Consider the following 20,567-nt stretch of genomic DNA (forward strand, 5'->3'; position numbering starts at 1 on the left):
TGAAAAATTTTGGTCATTTTACTTTAGCAATTCCGAATAAAAAAAATTCATAGACTATAGCACACGAGAATCACTAAACTCGTTTGAACTTCAAAATGTCTGTTTTCCTCACAGAGGAACTAGGTCCATTTTTAAGGTCTTAACAGACGTCTATGAAAATTTTCAACTATTTCGGAAATATTGGTTCACAAAAAATTGATAAACTATAGCACACGAAAATTAGTATAATCTGCATTTACCTTCTTTGAAACTCATTTGAATTTGAAAATGCATATGTTTTACCGGAACAAAGTGGGTCCATTGGTAAGGTCTTAACAGACATTCATAAAAAAAATTTGATCATTTTATTTTGGAAATCTCGGTTCACAAAAAATTCATGGACTATAGCACATGAAAATTAGTAAAATCTGCATTTACCTTCGTAAAAGTTCGTTTGAACTTGAAAATATGTCTGTTTTCCACGTGGAACGAACTGGGTCAATTGTAAGGTCTAAAAGAATGTCCATAAAAAATTCGACCATTTTATTTTGAGAATTTCAAATCACAAAAATCCATGAATTATAGCACACAAAATTAGTAAAATTTGCATTTAACTTCTAGTCCATTTCTAAGGTCTTAAAGGACGTCTATGAAAAATTTCGGCCATTTTATAACAGAAGTTCTGGATCACAAAAAAATCCATGGACTATAGCACATAAAAATCGATAAAATTTGTGTTCACCTACTTTAGAGCTCGTTTGAACTTGAAAAATGTCCCTGTTTCCCTCGCGGAACGAACTAGATCCATTGCTAAGGTATTTCCGCACGTCTATGAACACTTTCGGTCATTTTGTTTTGAGAATTTCGGATCACAAAAAACTCATGGACTATAGTACACAAAAATTGGTAAAATATGCATTTACCTGCTCTGGGGCTCGTTTGAACTTGAAAATGCGTCCCTTTTCCCCGTGGGACGAACTGGGTCCATTGCTAAGCTCTTAACGGACGTCCATAACAAAATTCGAACATTTTGTTTCGGGAAATTCAAATCACCAACAATTCATGGACTTATAGCACACGAAAACGATAAAATTCAATTTTTCCGCTTTGGAGCTCGTTTGAACTTGAAAATGCGTTTGTTTACACCTCGGGAGCAACTCACACCATTAATAATTATTAGCTCATGGATCTGGTGCCTCAGAGCACTGTAATTTGTTTTTCAATTTTTTTTTAAGAGGACCTCCATAATGAATTGAAGAAGCATTATGTATAATATTACCATTCTTTTCAAACGTATTTTTGTATTTACAAGGTAACTTTTAGGAATTACGTGACTTTTTTCATTTTTCGTGTATATTAATACATGGATCTGACGCCTCAAAACACCCAAAAAGTTACCGAAAAATTCTTTATGAGGACCTCCATAATAAGTTGGAAAAACTTTACATACAATCACGTTTTTTTTTCAAAAATATTTTCATATATACTTGCCAGGTTTTAGGAATAACGATACTTTCTTGATTTTTCGTATGTATTAGTCAATGAATTTAACACCTTGGAGCACCGAAAATGTTTTCTAAAAAATATTATGAGAACTTCTAAAATGAGTTAGAAAAGCATTACGTAAAGTCAATCAATTTTTTTAGGCATATTTTTTCATTTACATACATCTTTTAGAAATTACAGGACTTTCTTGATTTTGTGTGAATATCAACCAATGGATCTGACGCCTAGTAGCATCCAAAAAAATTCTGAAAAAATTATGAGAACCTCCATAATGAGTTGGACAAGAGTTACGTATCGTCTCACATTTTTTTCAGGCATATTTTCACATTTACAAGCCTATTTTTGGATCGCAGCAGTTAAATCTAGAGGATATGGTAGGAAAATAAAATGAATATAGGAAGAAAAATCAGTTTATCAATGCAGCAATTGGCCCAAATGAAGCAGAATGAATATGAAAATACAAGCACTCACAAATAATTTGGTATTGATATTTATTTGATTGATTAATTGACTAAACATTTCTTTCCATTATAGTCACTCACAAATACAAAATCCCATCAATCCATCAACAAAATAAAGTGAAGCACAAATGAGAGAACATGTTACAAAAATTCTGATAAAAGGAAAACTTTGTGAGGTTTTTGAAGATACATTCACACATGATATACATACAAGACAACGATTTTAGCGATGATGATGCTCCAATTCGCGTCTATGCTTGTGACTAAGAGTCCATAGGTGTTACTGAAAATCGAAAGGAGATCCCACCATGACAGACAATTAGAGAAGGAAGTTATCTATCATATGTTCAATCACATCGGCGCCATCTGAATTAAGCCAATAAGTTTTCACCTATATCAAGCAAAATAAACAAAATAAGCACAATAGAACGCTAGAAAGGAATTCCGGGAAGAAAGTAAAACAAAATTCACAATTTAGTTGCTACGGGGAGTTTTTAACACGACAAAGACAGAATAGACAAAGCACTTTGCAACGCTTACAAGTCCTGATATGTCTAACCGTTTAAAAAAATTTAAAAGTCGAATACATAATAAGGTAAACAAACATTGTGGCTTAACGAGAAAATATCAGCAAGAAAAATGGATCGAAAGCTTACCTGAATAGTATTGTGTGCAACATATCGTTGTCTGCTTTCATGAAAGCTAACATCAATTCGTTCCCATGGTACTTGTGTAAGGCCTTCAATCATCTCCTCTACATGGGCTAAGAAAGGTTATGTGAGAACCCTATCGATGCAAAAGATCGTGCAAAATAGCTACATAGTAGACTATTACCAAAAGAAGAAAAATGACGGATAAGAGAGCTGAATACTGAATAAAATGTTATAATTGTAATTAATTCGTAATCAACAATGTCCTCTTCTAAAATCTCCGGGAGCAGCACGCCAAAAGAATGAATAGCAAGTATCGTACTATTATTACAATATTTTTTTCCTTTGAGTGGGCCTGTGTATGCTACAAAAATAGAAGTAAAGGGTTTACAAACCTTCTAAATCAGCCATTTTCTTCCCTTCCAGTGAAGATAATTTATGGTTGATATCCAGAGTGGTTTCTTGCTCAACGTTTACGATATGTGGGTATTTCTGATCCTTTATTTGAAGGTTAGACTGGAGAAGAATGCAAAGAAAACCATTTACACATAAAAGAACAAATTAGTACTCGAACACACAATGCAGATAAGTCAACTGAATACCAACCTTTGGAAGTTCATCCTGACGACGGATTGACGATGTTCTCCATCCAACAACATCTTAGAGATGAGTTAAAGATAAAAATAACTATAGTATTGGTAATTTCATATAACCATGTCATGTAAAACCTAGAACTACGGCCTACAGCTTCACATGGTACATAGCACCGAATAGTACCAGGAAAACGTTGAGACAAAGGATTATAGTCAAGGGTGCTCAAGGAGAATTCAAGATAATTCTACTGTGGAAGAATCAATATAAGGAAGAGATGGAAAGTATGAACCCAAGGATGATCAACAGGCATGAACCAAATATTGCAGGTGACAACTAATAGGGAAGCAGTGTGGAGCATATATGCAAGGAACCGTAACATCAACAACAAGGTGCGAGAACCTAAACATAGTAAATAACATATGATAATAGATATGAAAAGCCAAAGACTATATGAATAGGCTAATACTACGAGAGACACGGTGCTCTAGACTACCACCAAGCCAAAGACTACATGAATACAATATTACTAAGACAACGCCCAACTACCTACTAGCCTTCTACCCTTATCCACGACCTCTAGACACTCGTACCTAAGGTCATTTCCTCGATAAGCTAAAGGTGCATCATATCCTATCAAATCATCTCTCCCTAATACTTCTTCAGCCTACCTCTGCTTCTTCTTGTCCCTACAATATCCAACCACTCACACCTCCTCACTGGGCATCTACAGATCTCTTCTTCACATGCTCAAACCATCTGTCATCTCTTCTTCACATGCTCAAACCATCTGTCATCATACAACAAAGTTGGTCTAACCACCTTTGCATAAGCCATTTGTCCGCCTCTCCTCCTGGTCTTTGCCCTCCACCAACTTTGCATAAGCAACCTTCTTTGCTTCCACTTTGCCTTGGACTTCTCCACTCCACCACCAATCCCCTTGATGGCCAAAAAAGTCGCCCCTTTAAACCCCTAATACCTCTTTAGCAATCTTTGCTTCCCTAGAACAACTAGTTGTTTTATCCCACATGTTGTTCGTATTTCCACTACTCTTCCAAGCCCCCATAGTCATTAACTTCTCCCAATCTCCCAGGTTCGAGCAGGGGTCAAGCCATCCCATTTGATTCTCGATCAGTCATGGTCCTTTTTTTGGAAAGCACGATATAGGTATCACCAACTCAAAAGGTTTAGTAAAATCCAGAAGCGAAGTTCCTCCTCTATTTCTAATCCTAAAACCAAAACCTCCATGCATACCATCAAAACTGTAGTGGTTGACCCAATGTAACCGTTGAAATCTCCACCAATGAAAAGCTTCTCAGAGTGTGGTACACCCCTCACCACCTCATCCAAATATTTACTCCTTGAAGTGCTTCTTGACCTCTCATCCAAGCCCCCTTGCAGCATATAAGTACTAATTATGTTCACAGTAAGCCTCCAATGATTAGCTTAACTGTCATCACCCGATCATTGATCGCCCTAACCTCCACCAGCTGCTCCCTAAGTTCCTATCTACTAAAATGCTACTCCATTCTTTTCCCTCTTGTCCTAAGTACCACAACTTAAAGTCGTGCACATCCGAGGCTTGGTACCTACCCATTTGGTCTCATAGATGCAAGCCATGTTAATGTTTCTGTTCTTGAGAATCTTCACTAGAACTATGGACTAACACTACTCTTAGTCTAGAAGACCCCTCAATCCACTTACCACTTCTGCCCCTCACCCCCAGCCCCGACCGAAGACATGACCCAGTCCAACATCGCTCACCAAAGCCACTAAAGTAGATACAAACTAAACAACAAACAACCGGAATATATACCAACTCAATCACTAGGGGGAATCGACATAAAATACAAGTTAACTAACGAAAAATAGCAAGTGGCATGACTAGTCAGAAAGAATAGTAGCTAAGTAGAAATTCAAACCAACGGTAATGTATACTAGTCATAAATAAAGAAAAATATCCCTCTAAAATTTTAAATGAGACAGTTGCACAATTAAATAGGCATAAAATAGATGTGTTGGTTAAACTCATTATCATCTATCAACAAAATATCTTAACGTACTTGGCCTAAAAAGAATTAGTTGTCCACTTGAAGGGGTGTTTCAGACCTAAATTTCAGACTATATCTTCAATATATATATATATATATATATATATATATATATATATATATATATATATATTGTCAGTATCAGGTGTCTACTTTTGTTGTAAGGTTCATTTACAGCATAGTGTATCGATGAACATCCATATGAACACTACTTTTAGATTTCATCATAGAGCATTTAAAGGGTGAATATCTTCTCAAATCCAGCATCGTCCATTTTAAAAAGGTCAAATTCCCTGACCTAGACACTAAAATTTTAGTGGAAGCTTTAAGGAAGAACAATGACATTATCTTCAATCCTAACAGCATGTACTGAGGCTGTATTCAAGAATTAGAATTTTACAAGATGACATCAAATTTGTGAAAACCCCCACTGACATAGCAACATCTAATTTGATAGGAAGCACCAATCAAATGAACATCCCAAACTATAAAGTTTTACTAGCCCAAATATAACTATTCTGAGGTTTCCCTTCAGAAAAATTTGCAGACTATACGAGCGTATTTATGTGTTTAAAGCATATAACTTATAAAAGAAACCTGAAAAGAAAAATTGCACTCATAGGATACGGTCATAGTTTGCATTTGCATATGCCACACGACGCTTAAATGAGCGTAATCCTGACCTACACGGAAAGCCAAAGAGGTGTTACATAATAATACATTTGCCACTTCCCTCTAATACAAAAAAGGTATTAAAATTGATACTGACATGAACATGAGATCGTCTGAATCATTGACCATCCTTAGGAGGAGGGGAGGCTTCCCATTATCTTTATCAGTGAGGAATAGATGCTTTCCAGATCTCCCGGCAATCCAGTGAGCAGTTTGTAATGCCCCTTTCTCCAGCAAAGGAAGACCGCAGAGAAGTGGCAGCTGGAGAAAACAGAGAAATTACAACGAAATGGAAAATTAGTATGGTCTGAAGTGATCTAGGAAATAAATTTTATTAAGAGATCAAAGTTAACAGATTTATCGAGATATGCAAGCTTTTGATCAAAATTTAAACAACAATAGTTGCTTGACTCAGTCCCAAACAACGATAAAAATTTAAAACACAAACTTACAAACAAACAAAAAATAATAACCAAAATAGAGAAATGTTATGGGTAATCTATCCCATATGCAGGGACAGAACAAAGTAAAAGGCAAGCTCAATACAAACGGTTATGAAGCAACAATGTTTAACTGGGTGCGGCCTCTAAACCAACAAATTACCAATGAAAGAAACACATATATTAAAAATAATGTGTCTCCATACCAATTAATGAAATGAATGTGCAATCACACAAGATTGAAACATGAAATAATCTGACAGAGTGTGCAGGTAGCACATATAAAGAATAAATGAGAGAAAGATGGTCTTTCTATGTCCTACCAAAACTTCAATACACATTGTTTGTATGTGCAATATTGTAAAATTTGAATGTGCTAAAAGCAGAAGAGATAGATTTCATATGGAGGAAATTTATCTTAAAGTACCTCCAATCACTTGGATCCAAGAAGACTTAGCTAAGAATAAAACTGAATAGGAGAAAATGATCCATCAACGTGATCAACTAGTAGGTATTAAGGTCTTTCTTATTGCTAGACTTACATTAGGTCCATTATTTTTTTAAAACTGAATATACAGTAGGTCTATTATTTACCATGAATTTTGCTAGATTGGTTTCAGACATATATCCCAATGTATTGATAAATGCCAGATTGTAGAGACTCTTAGTTTGCATTGGAAGACAGTGTATTCAGCATTGTACTTAAGTAGGCTTGATCAAAGCTGAAGTAATGCACAAACTTCAAATAATCTACTTCAATTAGTTTAGAATTGAAGCATAGTTGATTGATTACCAAGAAGATGAAAAAAAAATTCAAACAGTTACGCTCGCAAGTTAGGACAGGACCAATTTTTTCAGTGTTAAGGATGAAAGTAATTCTACACCCACCCCCACCCCCCACCCACCCCAAAAAAAAGACTGAGGATATCATCTTTCTATAATGAAGTTGCTTAGTAAGTTATTTAGTCGGTAAAAATGGAACCAACTAGAAAAAGTTGAATTGACAACTAATATCCACTAGTCACAATAAAAAAGCTTGAAAAGGAAGGCACAAAATGTATGTCCTTCTGTGAAGCTTTTGATAGATGCCTACGCTCAAACTTGCCCAACTAAACTTCACTTTTCAGTAATTAAGCATTTGAAGTGGAATGACTACAATGAAGTTCGAAAAGCAGATAGCAATTGCTAAAGTAGGAGAAAAAGTCGACCAATGAAGAAAATATGAGATAATGACACACCTGTTTATGCCCTCTTGAGCCCAAATGCGGAGTTGCAACTGTTATGAAGTTCACAGGTTCCAAACCAGCAACAGTTTCTTCAGAAGACTGCTTGTGACACTGGTCAGACACATTCTCTTCCCTGACTAAGCAGGAGCGATTAAGACCAGCTACTTCTGTTTGCACTGGAGGTTCATACAACCTCCCAATAGCATATCTTGCTACAAGACCACCCAAGGAGTGAGCAACAAAAGAGATCTTGCGCACCCCAGGCCACCGTTTGATCACATCCTCCACCTGCACTATAAAGCAGCAGGGTTTTTTCAACCTCAAATTACTTATTCTAACAGACATACATTTGCTAGAAATTCATTCAATAAGAACCTATTAAAATCAGAAAGTCATTAGCGAAGTACCTCTTTTGCAAGTCTCTCGCCCATCCTGTCAACACCATCAAAAGTCAACATTGAATAATTGCACTCACTACCTGACAAGTCACAACATAATCATCGTCAGTTCAAACAACCTCAGTTCATCTCAATAGTTAAGATATGCAACAATCAATTGCATCGCAAAATACATAGAAAGAGAAAAACAAAATGAAAATCTCAGACAGTATTATTAAAGGCACAATAGAGCTGTATTTCAGTCTTACAATTTGCTTCAATGCAGGATGTGAACTTTGCCTCACTTGCACAGCACTTCAGCACAGGCAGTTATGCGCTAACTACTAAGTAGTGCTTTACGGGCTACAATTTGAAGATTCTACCTATCACCCCAACTAGATGGAAAGATAATATTTGTGTAACAATATTTCTACTATAGATCTCTGATATAGCAAGACAGTTATATGCATAACCTACTAGTTTGTCACAACCTAAAGTGACATAGCCCATTGTAAACCAGTAGAACTTCCCGCTTCACATTTACCATGAGATTGATGTCCAAAGTCCACTTTCAAGGGCATACTATATAGATAGACACCTTAAATTGGCCTCAACTGGCACCCCAACTTTGAGAATGCACATCTAGATACCTTAACTTGGTTTCAGTTGGCCCCGAAAGCACACTTTTCTGGATGTGCATTCCCAAAAGTTGGGTGTTCAGTGTTCACAGGGTCAATTTAGACCAAGTTAAGGTGTATAGATGTGCCTTTTCAAAGTTGGGGTGTGTAGTTGCCAGTTGAGCCCAAGTTAAAGTGTCTATCTATGTATTCTGCCAGTTCCAAATTATACAGACCAAGGAACTTACATTTTTCAACACGGACGCCTAATCCCTATTCATGAGATCACACGGACGAACTTTTCAAAAGTTCCTACAAACATTCCATATGCATTTCATCCAAGTAGACCTAATGTAAGCCTCTTCTTCTACGTTAATGAAAACATCAAAGGGTCATGGTTGTCTTTCGGAACAACCTTAAATTACCATTAAAAATTCCCATAATTGCCGTGCACAGTGGTAGAGTAGTGATCCCTATGCTGCGCCAGATCTGGTGTACACTATCACAAGACAAATTCTTACACTGAAGTAGCAGCAGTAATTCTGATTCTAAGGCAAAAATGATACAACCCTGCTGCAACCCATTGAAGACATTTGACAAAATCCCCATAGAAGGGAGAAAAAGGAAACAAAGATATTCTGAACATGTCAACTCTGGCTATTTGGACCGGATAAGATGCATCCACACAAATAAGTAACAACGGGTGGCTGCAATCTGAAATTGATTATTAATAAAGTTGGACTTACAGTGAACAACAATTTTCTCAGGGAGCCTTTTGACAAATTGCTCAGCGGCATATCTCCAATCTGCAGAACTGCAAAGGCAGCAGAAATAAACTATTAAGAAATTTGGATTACTGGAATTAACATAAAAAGAGGATGTTGTTCCACTTATACCTGCCGAAAAGGTGACAATTATAAGACAAATGAAAGACAAAGCGCATCATTTTGAAAGCACCACAGTTATAGATATGAACTCCAGAGATCAGACCTACCATTACAATGACATTTGGTAGCACTCCAAAAGTATGCATCTAAAATTCTCATCAGAAGTGTGTCGGGGGGTTCTTTGAAGCATATACATAAGTGTTCTAATAGGATTTTCTTGGTTTCCTATTACACTATAACTTTAGCACCAGTAAGAATAGCATGGAACTTATGGAAGGAAAGAAATGGTAGAAATTTTAAGGCAGATCCAACTCTATTCAAAAGATCAAATGGAATTGTATTAGTTCCTTATGTTTTTCGTGTAAAGAGCATAGTATAGATGATGAAATACATATAGCAGATTTCATAGGCTTTTTGTAATTAATACCACTCTGTAGCACACTTTTTGGAGGTTGACAACATATCCTTTAATAATGAGGAATACAAAGTTACAAGTTTCAAAAAGAAATGGCATGACAAGGAAGTGTCAATGAAAACCAACATTATCCTTCAATTTCTGATTAAAATGGTGTTTTTCTAAATTTGTAAGTTACATATATAACTTTGATTGGCCTTTTTGCTTCTAGTTTATGATAGGAGGTAATTCCCTTTGTCAAGGCCCCTAACCTATTTCTCATTGTCTTTTGAAATTTTTGCAGTTATAACATGGACCCTCTGTATAGAAGTCAAAAGATACTATTGCTAACACCATCAATAAATCATTTCACTTTATTACTTCTTTTATGCTTTAATTATACAGAAATATATTTCTCTTCCCTCTCCACTCCTTATACCAAACAAAAGATTTGAAAAGGAAAGAGAACACCATTCATAAAGGAGCTATGACATACACATACCTACCAAAAAAAGAAACTATTAGAGAGTAAAGTACATTAAAGAATTTTTTTCCCCGCATTAATGGAGTAGAATAAGCAGGTAGTAAAAGAGATCCAAGGACATTCATCAGTTACTATTTACTAACTGGTCATAAGTTGAGTTTCAAAGTCTTTCTTTTTCTGAGAAAGGTAAGTAAGTTGAGTTTCAAATTCTTCATCATTCAATAAGAGCATAATGGACCTAATGTAGCAGTCCCCGTAAGTCTCCAGCTAGCGACAAGCACTTGTTTTCTCACTCCAGCTTTTGGCCACATCACTTTTTATGTTTCGCGACATCTGCTTTCAGACAAAAAAGCACAATTGGATACCTTTTCCTTTTCTTGGGATAATTATTCTGGTTGCTCCATTTTTTAAACTAGTCATATCTTAACAATGTGCATTGCAAGTTTCTTTCTCATGACCAGAAAGCCACTGAGTGGGATCAAGATCATATAATGATATACAGGTTGATAGAGAAGATTGGGATCGAGATAACTTTTGAGAACTTGACTTTCCTAGAGGAAGTAACATCAATATTTATCTAACTCTCCATCACTAATTGAAAAATGATTCATTTTGGATGCTTTCACTTCTGAGAACTTGATTTTCCTCAAGGAAGTAATGTCACGGTTCCTTTTAAGAATGTTTTGTCATGTTTTCTTTAGTATTTCACCATTACTTCTTCACTCCCGTTATTTATTTATTTCGAAAGGCTTTTCCTTGAGCCAAGGGTATATCGAAAACAGCCTCTCTATTTTCTATGGTAGAGGTAAGGCCGCCGTATACACTACCCTCCTCACACCCCAACAACACTAATGGGATTATACTAAGTATGTTGTCGTTACCTCCCAATGAATACAATCCTCTTTCTGTTTTAGCAATTGAAAAGATAAACTTCAGCACGAATGTGCAAAAATGTGTTTTAAGTACTTAAGAGAAACTGTAGAAAAGAGGAAAAAGAAACAAACTTTAGTTCCAGGCTACCATAATAATCACTCAAATCCTTAAACACAAGAGCTAACAAATGATACCAAAACAAAAGAATCAAGAAAATCATACTATTTCACAATTAAGCAAATTCCTCAAAAACATCAACAAGCTCCAAAGAGAAGGGAAGAAAAAAATCAATCTTTTTACCTCCCAACAAGCCCATTGACCATGACAACAAGATGCTCAGGCTGCAACTTAGCCCTAGCTGAAGCTGCATCAAACACATCTTCACCATCATTAACTGACTCAATTTTAACCTTCTGACCCTTCTTAAGACTATTTCTGAAACACCCTCTGCTTAATTTCCTCAGTAATTCCATTTCCCCTTTCTCATCCACCCACAACAGCCTACAATTATTGACACCCTTATTGTCAAATCTTGATTTTGACTTTGAAAAAAAACTCAAAACTGAGCCAGATAACTGTGGGACTGAAGTTGTTATTGATATTGGGATCTTGGGCTTAAAGGGTTGCTTAATTTTGGTGATCATAGGTGAACGATCGAGAAAAAATGGGCATCAAGAAAGAGTAAAAGTAGCAAAAGAATTGATTTTTATGAGAATTTATTATAACAAAGTCAAAGGCATCATTTTTATTGAATGCCCTATTTTGGGGTTGAGTTCAATTTTTGAAACTCAAATTTGTGTTGTTTCATTTCTAAGTAATAATAAAAATTATTTTGATATTAATTTTTTTTAAAAAAAATCCCAAAGTAAACAAATTTGTTGGATCACAAGTTATTGTTTATAAGGTGTAAGTTCAGTTTTAGAATGTTCTAATTTAAGAAGTTTGTATAATGTATTAATGTGACAAGTTATAAGTTATATTTGGTATATTTAATTTTATAACATTATGATTTAAGAAATTTATAGTATAAAAGCCACAAGTTATGTGGTATAGAAAGAGGTGGAGCCATTAGAACGTTATTATTTAAGAAGTGTGAATAATGAACTAATGTCAGAAGGTATAAGTTATATTTGAAATATTCGACTTTTTAACATTATATTTTAAGAAATTTATAGTATAGAATTACATCTTTGTGGTATTAGGCATAAGTTTGTATTAGTAGATAAAATTTTATACAATATCATCCAACACATTGTATTACAAACAAATGACAAAGAAAGACTTCATAATTTTAAGATACTATACAATTAAAAAATTATATAAAAATGGAATAATAATATATCTCTTATTAAAAATAGGTTTTAGGACAATACCTATATTAAGTCATAAAGTGAATAAGGTCTAAAAGATTTTAAAAGAAGAAAAAAAAAGGTAAAAACTAGCTAAAGAAAACAGAATGGCTTAGTGATTATGGATAATTTTGTTTGGAGATATTTATTTATGGTATATATTTGGAAGGTGTTGGCATAAAATTTAATATAAATAACACTTAATTTATATAGAGGATACGATTTTTAAATAATTTTAAAATTATTCTGAAATGTATTCATCATTAATATAATTTATTATTTTTGAAAAAGAAACTTGTGCACTTGCTTTTTTCATAACTAAAACTCCACTTGCTATGTTTTTTCTTAACTAAAACTCAAAAGCTTTAAGAAGCACATATTAGAAATTGAATTTCAAGTACTATATTGTACAATCCAAAAATATGATAGAACGATAAGGGTTCATTATTAACTACTCAAAATGTAGAGATAAATCAATTTTCTTCAATAGAGTGTGCTAGTATTTCCTCTTAAGACTTTGTACAATGAAAATATGTATTCATCGATCCTACTGAATATTAGTCAAGCCAGTAAATTTCAGATATCAAATGTTCGTAAAAGAAAATGATATAATACCATGTGACTTGTACTTGATTAATAATACCTCACGTCACAAAACAAATTTATCAAGTTGAATAAAAAATAATGTATATAACCATAAAACATCATTAATCCAACATCAATAAGGTTTTTCACCAATATAATTTCCAGGAGGAAAATAATTACAAGTCATGAAAACATCACCACTATCACAAATAACTCTAGCACATCCAACTTTTCTAGTACTCTTCCACACAATTTGTGTATAATGCCCACATAATTGCCCTTCAACACAAGAATTTGATGCATAATCATAATATTTTTCCTCATCAGCCCAAGCATTAACAGCATCTGTTGGAGTCCAAGTATTTCCACTACCCCAATAAATATTTTCACCTAATTTAAAATAACCTTCTTCAAATGAATGAATAAGTCTACAATCTTCTCTTCTTGAATTTGCCCACCATTTTGCATAATTTTCAAGATTTGAATCCCATGTTAAGGGTAATTCCATTTTTGTTGCTCTAACTAAATTGTGATGAAACAAGAATTGAATTGCTTCTCCTAAGCAATTCCAACATAATTGTTTTGAGATTTTGTAGATTGTTTCATTGTTGAGGTTTTTTAGACTTGTTTGATCAAGTGGTGATAATGATTTTGAAGGGATTTTAAGGGTGTGGATTGAGGTGATGAAAAATAGAAGAAAAACGAAGATTAATAGAGACTTCATATTTATTTATTTTTTGTTTATGGAGAGATAGGTTGATTGTTTTAATATCTTTGGGAATTGAAGTAGTGAATAATGTGGCTAGTGTCTTATTATATAAGAGTTCAGGAATATTAGGATCTACACCAAACTTTTGGAGAGCATAGGTATTTTCTTCGTCCCTAATAAAATGTTTTATGTACTAGACTATTCTTTATTAGATTTGGATGATATCGATTAGGATCTAGGTTCAGGAATATTTATTTTATATTGGAGCTCTACATGAACCACACTTTTGAAGTACTGCATGTCTTGAACTCTACGTGAACGTGAAATGCTTTGTGCACTAAACTATTTTTTATTGAATAATATTGATTCGGATTTAAGTCCTGGAATATTTGTATTATATTGGGGCTCTACAACACACTTTTGGGGTGCATGTTACTTTCTTCTATTTTGTGTGAATGTGAAATCTTTTGTGCACTAAATTACTTTTTATTAGATGATATCGATTATGGTGAAGATTCAGGAATATTTATTTTATATAATTGGAGCTTTAAACCAGACTTTAGGAGTGCGTGCTATTTTCTTGAACTCTATGTGAATGTGAAATGTTTTCTGACTAAATTAATTTTTATTGAATGGTATCAATTAGGGTGTAGGCTTAGGAATATTTGTTTTATATTGGAGCTATACACCACACTTTTGAAGTTCACGCTATTCTCTTAAAACTCTACGTGAATGTGAAATATTTTGTACACTTAATTATTTTTTATTGAATAATATCGATTAGGGTGTGTAAGTCATTATCTAAAAAAAAATATATTTTTTCTAAAAGTATTTTGATATTTTGTTGGTGAATGAGGAAAAAAATTATCTGTTGAAGGTTAATAATAATATTGAGATTTCTTTTATTTTTGGTAATATAATATTGAGAAATCAGGTAGCATTTGGACGAAGTTTTTGAGTATCAAAGAATGATTATAATATCCAAAGTTTTGATGGGAGCAAGTGAAATGGTAAAGTTAAAAGTTTGTCTAATGTGACATACTTTTTAAAAAATAAATTAAAATGAATCTCAAAGGTGATGATAACTTTCTATATTTGAAAATAATTTAATTTTAAATTTTTTATTTTATTTTTATATGAGGTAATTTATATGAAATCACACAATTTTGTTCTAAAGTTATAAGTTCAATAAAGAGAGAAAATTCGTAAAAGATGATGTAAAATGAGACAGAGGGAGTAATATTACTTTAATTTTATATAATTTCTAAATATGTAAATTTTATATAAATACGATTGAGCAAAAAAATAATAATTGATTTTTTCTCATTTGTCCATATTTTTACTAACAAAATTACCTTATCTCGTAGCGACAATACTCCATAAAATTAGTAACTAAGCTTATCGGAACAGCACTAATGTTACCATTCCTTTATATATACAAAATGTCGAATAAAATTATTCAATATCTATATCGTTACTTGATACCTATATCGCTAATTAGTGTTCCTTTAATGGAAAAATTGCATGTTATATATGTGGCATGACTAATAATTATAGTAATATTGTATGGTTGTAAAGATTACAAATATAGTGGTGGCATTTGACAATTTATGCAAATATTTGGCCATTTTTTGTCATGGCTTTGATTAATAATTGCTCGTGAGCTATGGCATCATGTTATATGTTGAGTCCGTGAACTTGACAACAATTGTCCATTATAAAACTTCCACATGGCACTAGTAGAAAATCGACACGTTTCACAACGGTTGGATGTACTATTTGTTACGTTATTGAGGCTAGAATATCTCGACTTTGCTAGCAAGGACGAAATGGACACAAGAATAATCGGTTATAAGAGATCGGCACTGATCAAATGGGCCATTGAAATTTTTTTTCTACATGGCACCACTAGAAAACCGGCACGTTTTGCAGTGGTAGGGATAAATATGGAAAAAGATTATGTATTATTTATCACTAAACGTAAAATATCAATACGAAGTGAATATATGAGTGATCCGTTATGAGAGTTTGATGCATTAGATCTGAAGAAGAGAAAGAAAGGGCAATATTTGAGTTACGAGCTTTCACATAGTTGAGCAGCACGTTTTTTTAAACCGTTGAAAAGTTGTTATGTTTGTTTTATTTCACTTATCTTAGATTGATTGAGGTATGAAGTTTATGAATGAAAAATAAATAAATGAATTTTATGATTTTAAATCAATAATATACATGCCATATTAAATTGTATAAAATTTACCTTTTGAATTTTATGATCTTAAACCTGTCATTTCGAATGTATGAAAAATTAATTGGAAGTAAGAATTTAGGTCAATTTTCATTCTTCTGAGGTTCAAAACCAGCCCAAGCTGAAGGCCCAATTTAAAGTCTAATTAGGCCCATTAGATGCGTTTGAGTCGATTGCCCTATGATAGTAGGATGGTGTAAACTTGAATTTCGAAAAAAAAAATTATACATAATTTCATATTAGAAGTTTGATGTTATTTTTGGAACTCGATAAGTTTAGATTCACGTCAAGAATTACCACTTTAAAAAATAAATATATCGAATTAAAATCAATATCGTTCTGAAGACTCAAATTCAAAATAAAAAAATACTCATCATCTGCCACAAAAAATTTCTAATAACAATGTATCCAAGAGTCTTTATGACCAATTTGAGTGCATAAGGACTATATAATTATCCATCCATAAGTTGGTTTTCTTAAAATAATTAATTATGTATCATGTGCCAAAATATGGGAAATGATTATTATTACTTAGCTTACAAAATTATAGTATTGTAGCATGTGCATTTGAGGTATGATTCTAAAAATTTAGACATATGGATAATAATAACATTCATTACTTATCGAAAAATATTAAATTCAATTAAGTTTGATAACAACAGAGGATAAGTATTTAATAACCAATTAATATTTGATAAGAAATATATATTATCTCTCAAATATATATCCTGTATAATGTCGGGAGATAACAGATACTCGATAAATAATTAAAATGCACCTGCAGGTAATTTTTCAACAACTTGATATAAAATATCATTTTCTGGTTGGATTTATTTTAATTGCATGAAGAGTTAGAAGAAAAAAAATATATATATATATATATATATATATATATATATATATATATATATATATTTGTGGATAAAAGGTTTGAAAGAGGGATTATATGAAATACATGTGGCCACAAAAAATCAAGTGGTATTTATTTCTACCACAAAAATAAGTTCTCACTTTGTCTTTTATTGGGTCTACATAATAATTATGAAAATGAAATAACAATCAAATAAAAACAAAATTAAAAAAAAAAGAGAAAAGAAATATATATATATATATATATATATATATATATATATATATATATATATATATATATATATATATATATATAAGATGATTAATTCAGATTTATATAATTTAGATCTTCTAATAAAGAACGTATAATGAAGAACGTTCTTCATATATATATATATATATATATATATATATATATATACACACGTATAATGAAGAACGTTCTTCATATATATATAAACATGTGAAACTTGGTATTTGATAAGACTTTTAATTCAGATTCATATAATTTAGATTTTATAATAAAGAATGTATAATGAAGAAACGTTCTTTATAAGAAATATATTCAAAATTCTACATTTTTTAAAGTTCGAACTCAAAATCTTTAATTAAAAAACGAGAATAAGAAAATACATTATTTTTTAAATTAAAAGTTGGAAACCCTAACTTATATTATTAATTATTATTATCATATCTAGAAAAATTAAAGGAGCATAGCCTTCAAGAAGTCTGCTCTTAATTAGTCTGGCATTTGGTCGGTTTATCGTTAGATTATTGATGTTATAGATAACAATATATTAAACAAAGAAATATATTTTTATTTGTTTTTTAGTATCCGATCTCGTATTATAATATAATTAAATTTAAATCGTGCATTATAATTTGATGAAAATTTAATTACATATTACCAAATTTATTTCTACGAGTGATGCTTTCTATATGAAACCTCAGATTAAAATGAAGGAATATCAACCATCGACGATAACCAATGTTTATAAACAAAGATATCTTAATATATTTATGTTTTGTAATAAATGTTGTTTTATTTTAGGGTTTTTATAAACAAATATTATTTTGTAAAACCTATGACTATGTTATAATTCTTTTAATTGGCCCCAAATATTCCTCAATTTTCTAAATTGCCAGCTGTTGTTCTGACTTATACCTCATTCCAAAACAGAAAGGGGAAAACAACAAAAAATAAAATGGAAAAATAGAAAAAAAAAAGTTATATTAGCAAAAATAAAGGAAGAGAACTTTTTTTCCCTAATATTTTTTATTTTATTTTAGATATCTAAAAAACACATGAACTATTTTTTTTTACTAAATGTTAAATTTTTAATTGAAGTCTTCAAACTTACAACACCAATAGAAAGAATGTGGTTCGAGTTTATCAAAATTCAATAATTTTAATTTTTCAACTTAAATTTTGTATTTATGTTAATAATTTATAAAGAAGTAACACACTATATAGAAGCAAATGCGTATAGTATTTATAGATTTATCAAAATTTAATAGCTTTACTCGTATTCTGTATAAACATAAAAAAAAATCCATCAAAAAACTAAATTTTGTACAACAGTTTAAATTCTAAATTCGTTTCTGTCTCGAGAAAACAATTTTTTTTTTCATTTCCCTTTCAATGGCTAGCTTATATTCTTGAAAAAAATGGAAACTTCATTACAAAAACATGACACATACAAAACAAACCTAAAAACCCTTCAACATTCACATAACTCATAAACAAAATAGTTAACTTTCAAATCATCATATTACACTTGTCATTATTGATACACATTAATCAAGTAACAATGAGAAAAATATTCTTTTCTCAATCTCACAAAACAAAAACAAAAAAAAAAATCAAGAAAACAATAATAATAATAATAATAATAATACAAAAACCAACTCAATGCATAAAAAATGCTTAGTAAGGTCTTTCACCAATGTAATTACCTGGTGGATCATAATTGCAAGTCATAAAAACACCCAATCCATTATAACAAGTAACTTTTGCACAACCAATTCTTCTAGTCTCTCTCCACACTATTTGTGTATAGTGTCCACATTCTTGTTCCCCACTACAACTATTGTAACCATAGTTGTACGATCGTCGTTCGCCAACCCACGCTGCTACAGCCTGGATTGGCGACCAACCATCCCCTCCCCCCCAAAAAATATTTTCGCCGTAAGGTCCATTAGAATGTTGCAATTCACAATCATACCTTCTTTGATTTGCATACCATTTTGCATAATTCTCCAATTTTTTGTCCCATACTAATGGTTTTAGCCTAAGCATTGAACGAGCTGCATTTTGAGGAGCCAAAAATTGTTGAATCAAATTATTATTGTTGTTCTTGTAATAGTTTGTGTATGCTTGCATTGCATAGTTACTTTGTTGTTGAGTGAGGGCATTGATGGTTGTTGAAAAAATTGATAGTAACAAAAGAGGGGCAAAAAAATAGTAAGAATTCATTTTTTTTTTGTTTGTTTTTTTTTTGGTTTTAAGTACTTTTGGAGGGGTATATAGTATAGTATTTATATGAAAGAAAAAAAGAGTTGGTGGATTTAAAGTGTCAAACTTATTTGGTGGCACCCATGTTCGATAATGATTACCACACTTTGTGTTTATGTAAGATTGAAAAAAAAAAAGAATTTAGTTTAAAGAAATCTAATCCCCTTTGACTATTTATATATAAGAATATTTTTTTTTTTGTTTCTCCTCTTATTTTTAAAATAATTCTTAGATGACATTGTTTTTATTTATAATTGGTATTTAATCTATCGTTAAATAGGATTAGCAATAGATATTTTGTGGTTTGGAGGTAGAAGTATTTCGTCGCTAATTCTTATGTGTTTCTTCAATATCGTAATTTATAATGTTAATTGGATATACAGATTAAGAAAGGAAAAAGAAGGTATCTGAAAGTTGTGGTTCAAAATAATATATAGATATTTTACGTGGCTATAAATCATCTGGTTAAGAATTAAAAAGAAAATTTTAATTTTTCTTTAGGTTTGGGTTTGGGGGTGTGGGAGGAAAAGGGAAAGAATGAGACACAAATTTGGAATATAAGATGTTAAAATAAGTTTGTGATAAGAGGTTTCTTTTTTTGAATTCTTCAAATGTATAGTTTATTTGACTTTTTTTTTTTGTTTAAGGAATATTTTTTATATAACATGCTCTTCACTAATTTGAAGTTTTAAAAAGTGAAGAAAAAATCATCAATTTAAAGTAAAACCATTTTCTTTGTCATTGAATTTGTCAAGTTTTATATAGTACAAAAGTGTAGACATTTTCATTTTCAACTATATAAAATTTCTAAAAAGTTTTGTTGGATTTTAAAACACACACACAATAATAATAATAATAATAAAAAAAAGCAATTTATCTACCTTGTGTATCCATTAAGAAAGAACACAATTATTTACTTATCCAAACAAATATTTTACAGCAGGATATGACGTATTATTCACAAAAGAAAATAATTATAATTAGTTTTTTTTTTAAATTAATCATTACTGTATTTTAGAATTTTAACATAGTTATTAAAAATAACTCCTTGTGCTTGAATATTTTCGTACGTATATAAATTGTTAAGACAATGATTTCAAATGC

At 31.7% G+C, this 20,567-nt stretch overlaps 3 protein-coding genes across 4 annotated transcripts; all 3 read right to left on the reverse strand.

Annotated features, from left to right (window-relative positions):
* Positions 1 to 1,962: 1,962 nt before the first annotated feature.
* On the reverse strand, positions 1,963 to 12,020 carry LOC101267248 (putative lipase ROG1). 2 transcript variants are annotated; one of them, XM_004242626.5, is made up of 10 exons: positions 11,509 to 12,020; positions 9,317 to 9,384; positions 7,984 to 8,054; positions 7,589 to 7,864; positions 6,008 to 6,171; positions 5,866 to 5,921; positions 3,203 to 3,255; positions 2,992 to 3,112; positions 2,603 to 2,700; positions 1,963 to 2,337 (listed from the first exon to the last, which is right to left on the reverse strand). In XM_004242626.5, exons 1-10 carry the CDS (start codon positions 11,850 to 11,852, stop codon positions 2,266 to 2,268), a joined length of 1,323 nt encoding a protein of 440 aa, XP_004242674.1. In that variant the 5' UTR covers positions 11,853 to 12,020; the 3' UTR covers positions 1,963 to 2,265. The 2 variants fall into 2 exon arrangements, with proteins under 2 accessions (XP_004242674.1, XP_010323235.1); XM_010324933.4 differs by having other exon boundaries at positions 2,603 to 2,709.
* Positions 12,021 to 13,227: 1,207 nt separating this feature from the next.
* LOC101267538 (pathogenesis-related protein PR-1) lies at positions 13,228 to 13,938 on the reverse strand. Its single transcript, XM_004242627.5, has one exon. The coding sequence runs from the start codon at positions 13,864 to 13,866 to the stop codon at positions 13,276 to 13,278; it is 591 nt and encodes a 196-aa protein (XP_004242675.2). The 5' UTR covers positions 13,867 to 13,938; the 3' UTR covers positions 13,228 to 13,275.
* A 4,762-nt stretch (positions 13,939 to 18,700) lies between these two features.
* LOC101267821 (pathogenesis-related protein PR-1-like) lies at positions 18,701 to 19,468 on the reverse strand. The gene has a single exon (XM_004242628.5). It carries the CDS (start codon positions 19,422 to 19,424, stop codon positions 18,876 to 18,878), a length of 549 nt encoding a protein of 182 aa, XP_004242676.2. The 5' UTR covers positions 19,425 to 19,468; the 3' UTR covers positions 18,701 to 18,875.
* Positions 19,469 to 20,567: the final 1,099 nt, after the last annotated feature.

This window comes from Solanum lycopersicum, chromosome 7, assembly GCF_036512215.1.
Source record: "Solanum lycopersicum chromosome 7, SLM_r2.1".
NCBI classification, from domain to species: Eukaryota; Viridiplantae; Streptophyta; class Magnoliopsida; order Solanales; family Solanaceae; genus Solanum; species Solanum lycopersicum.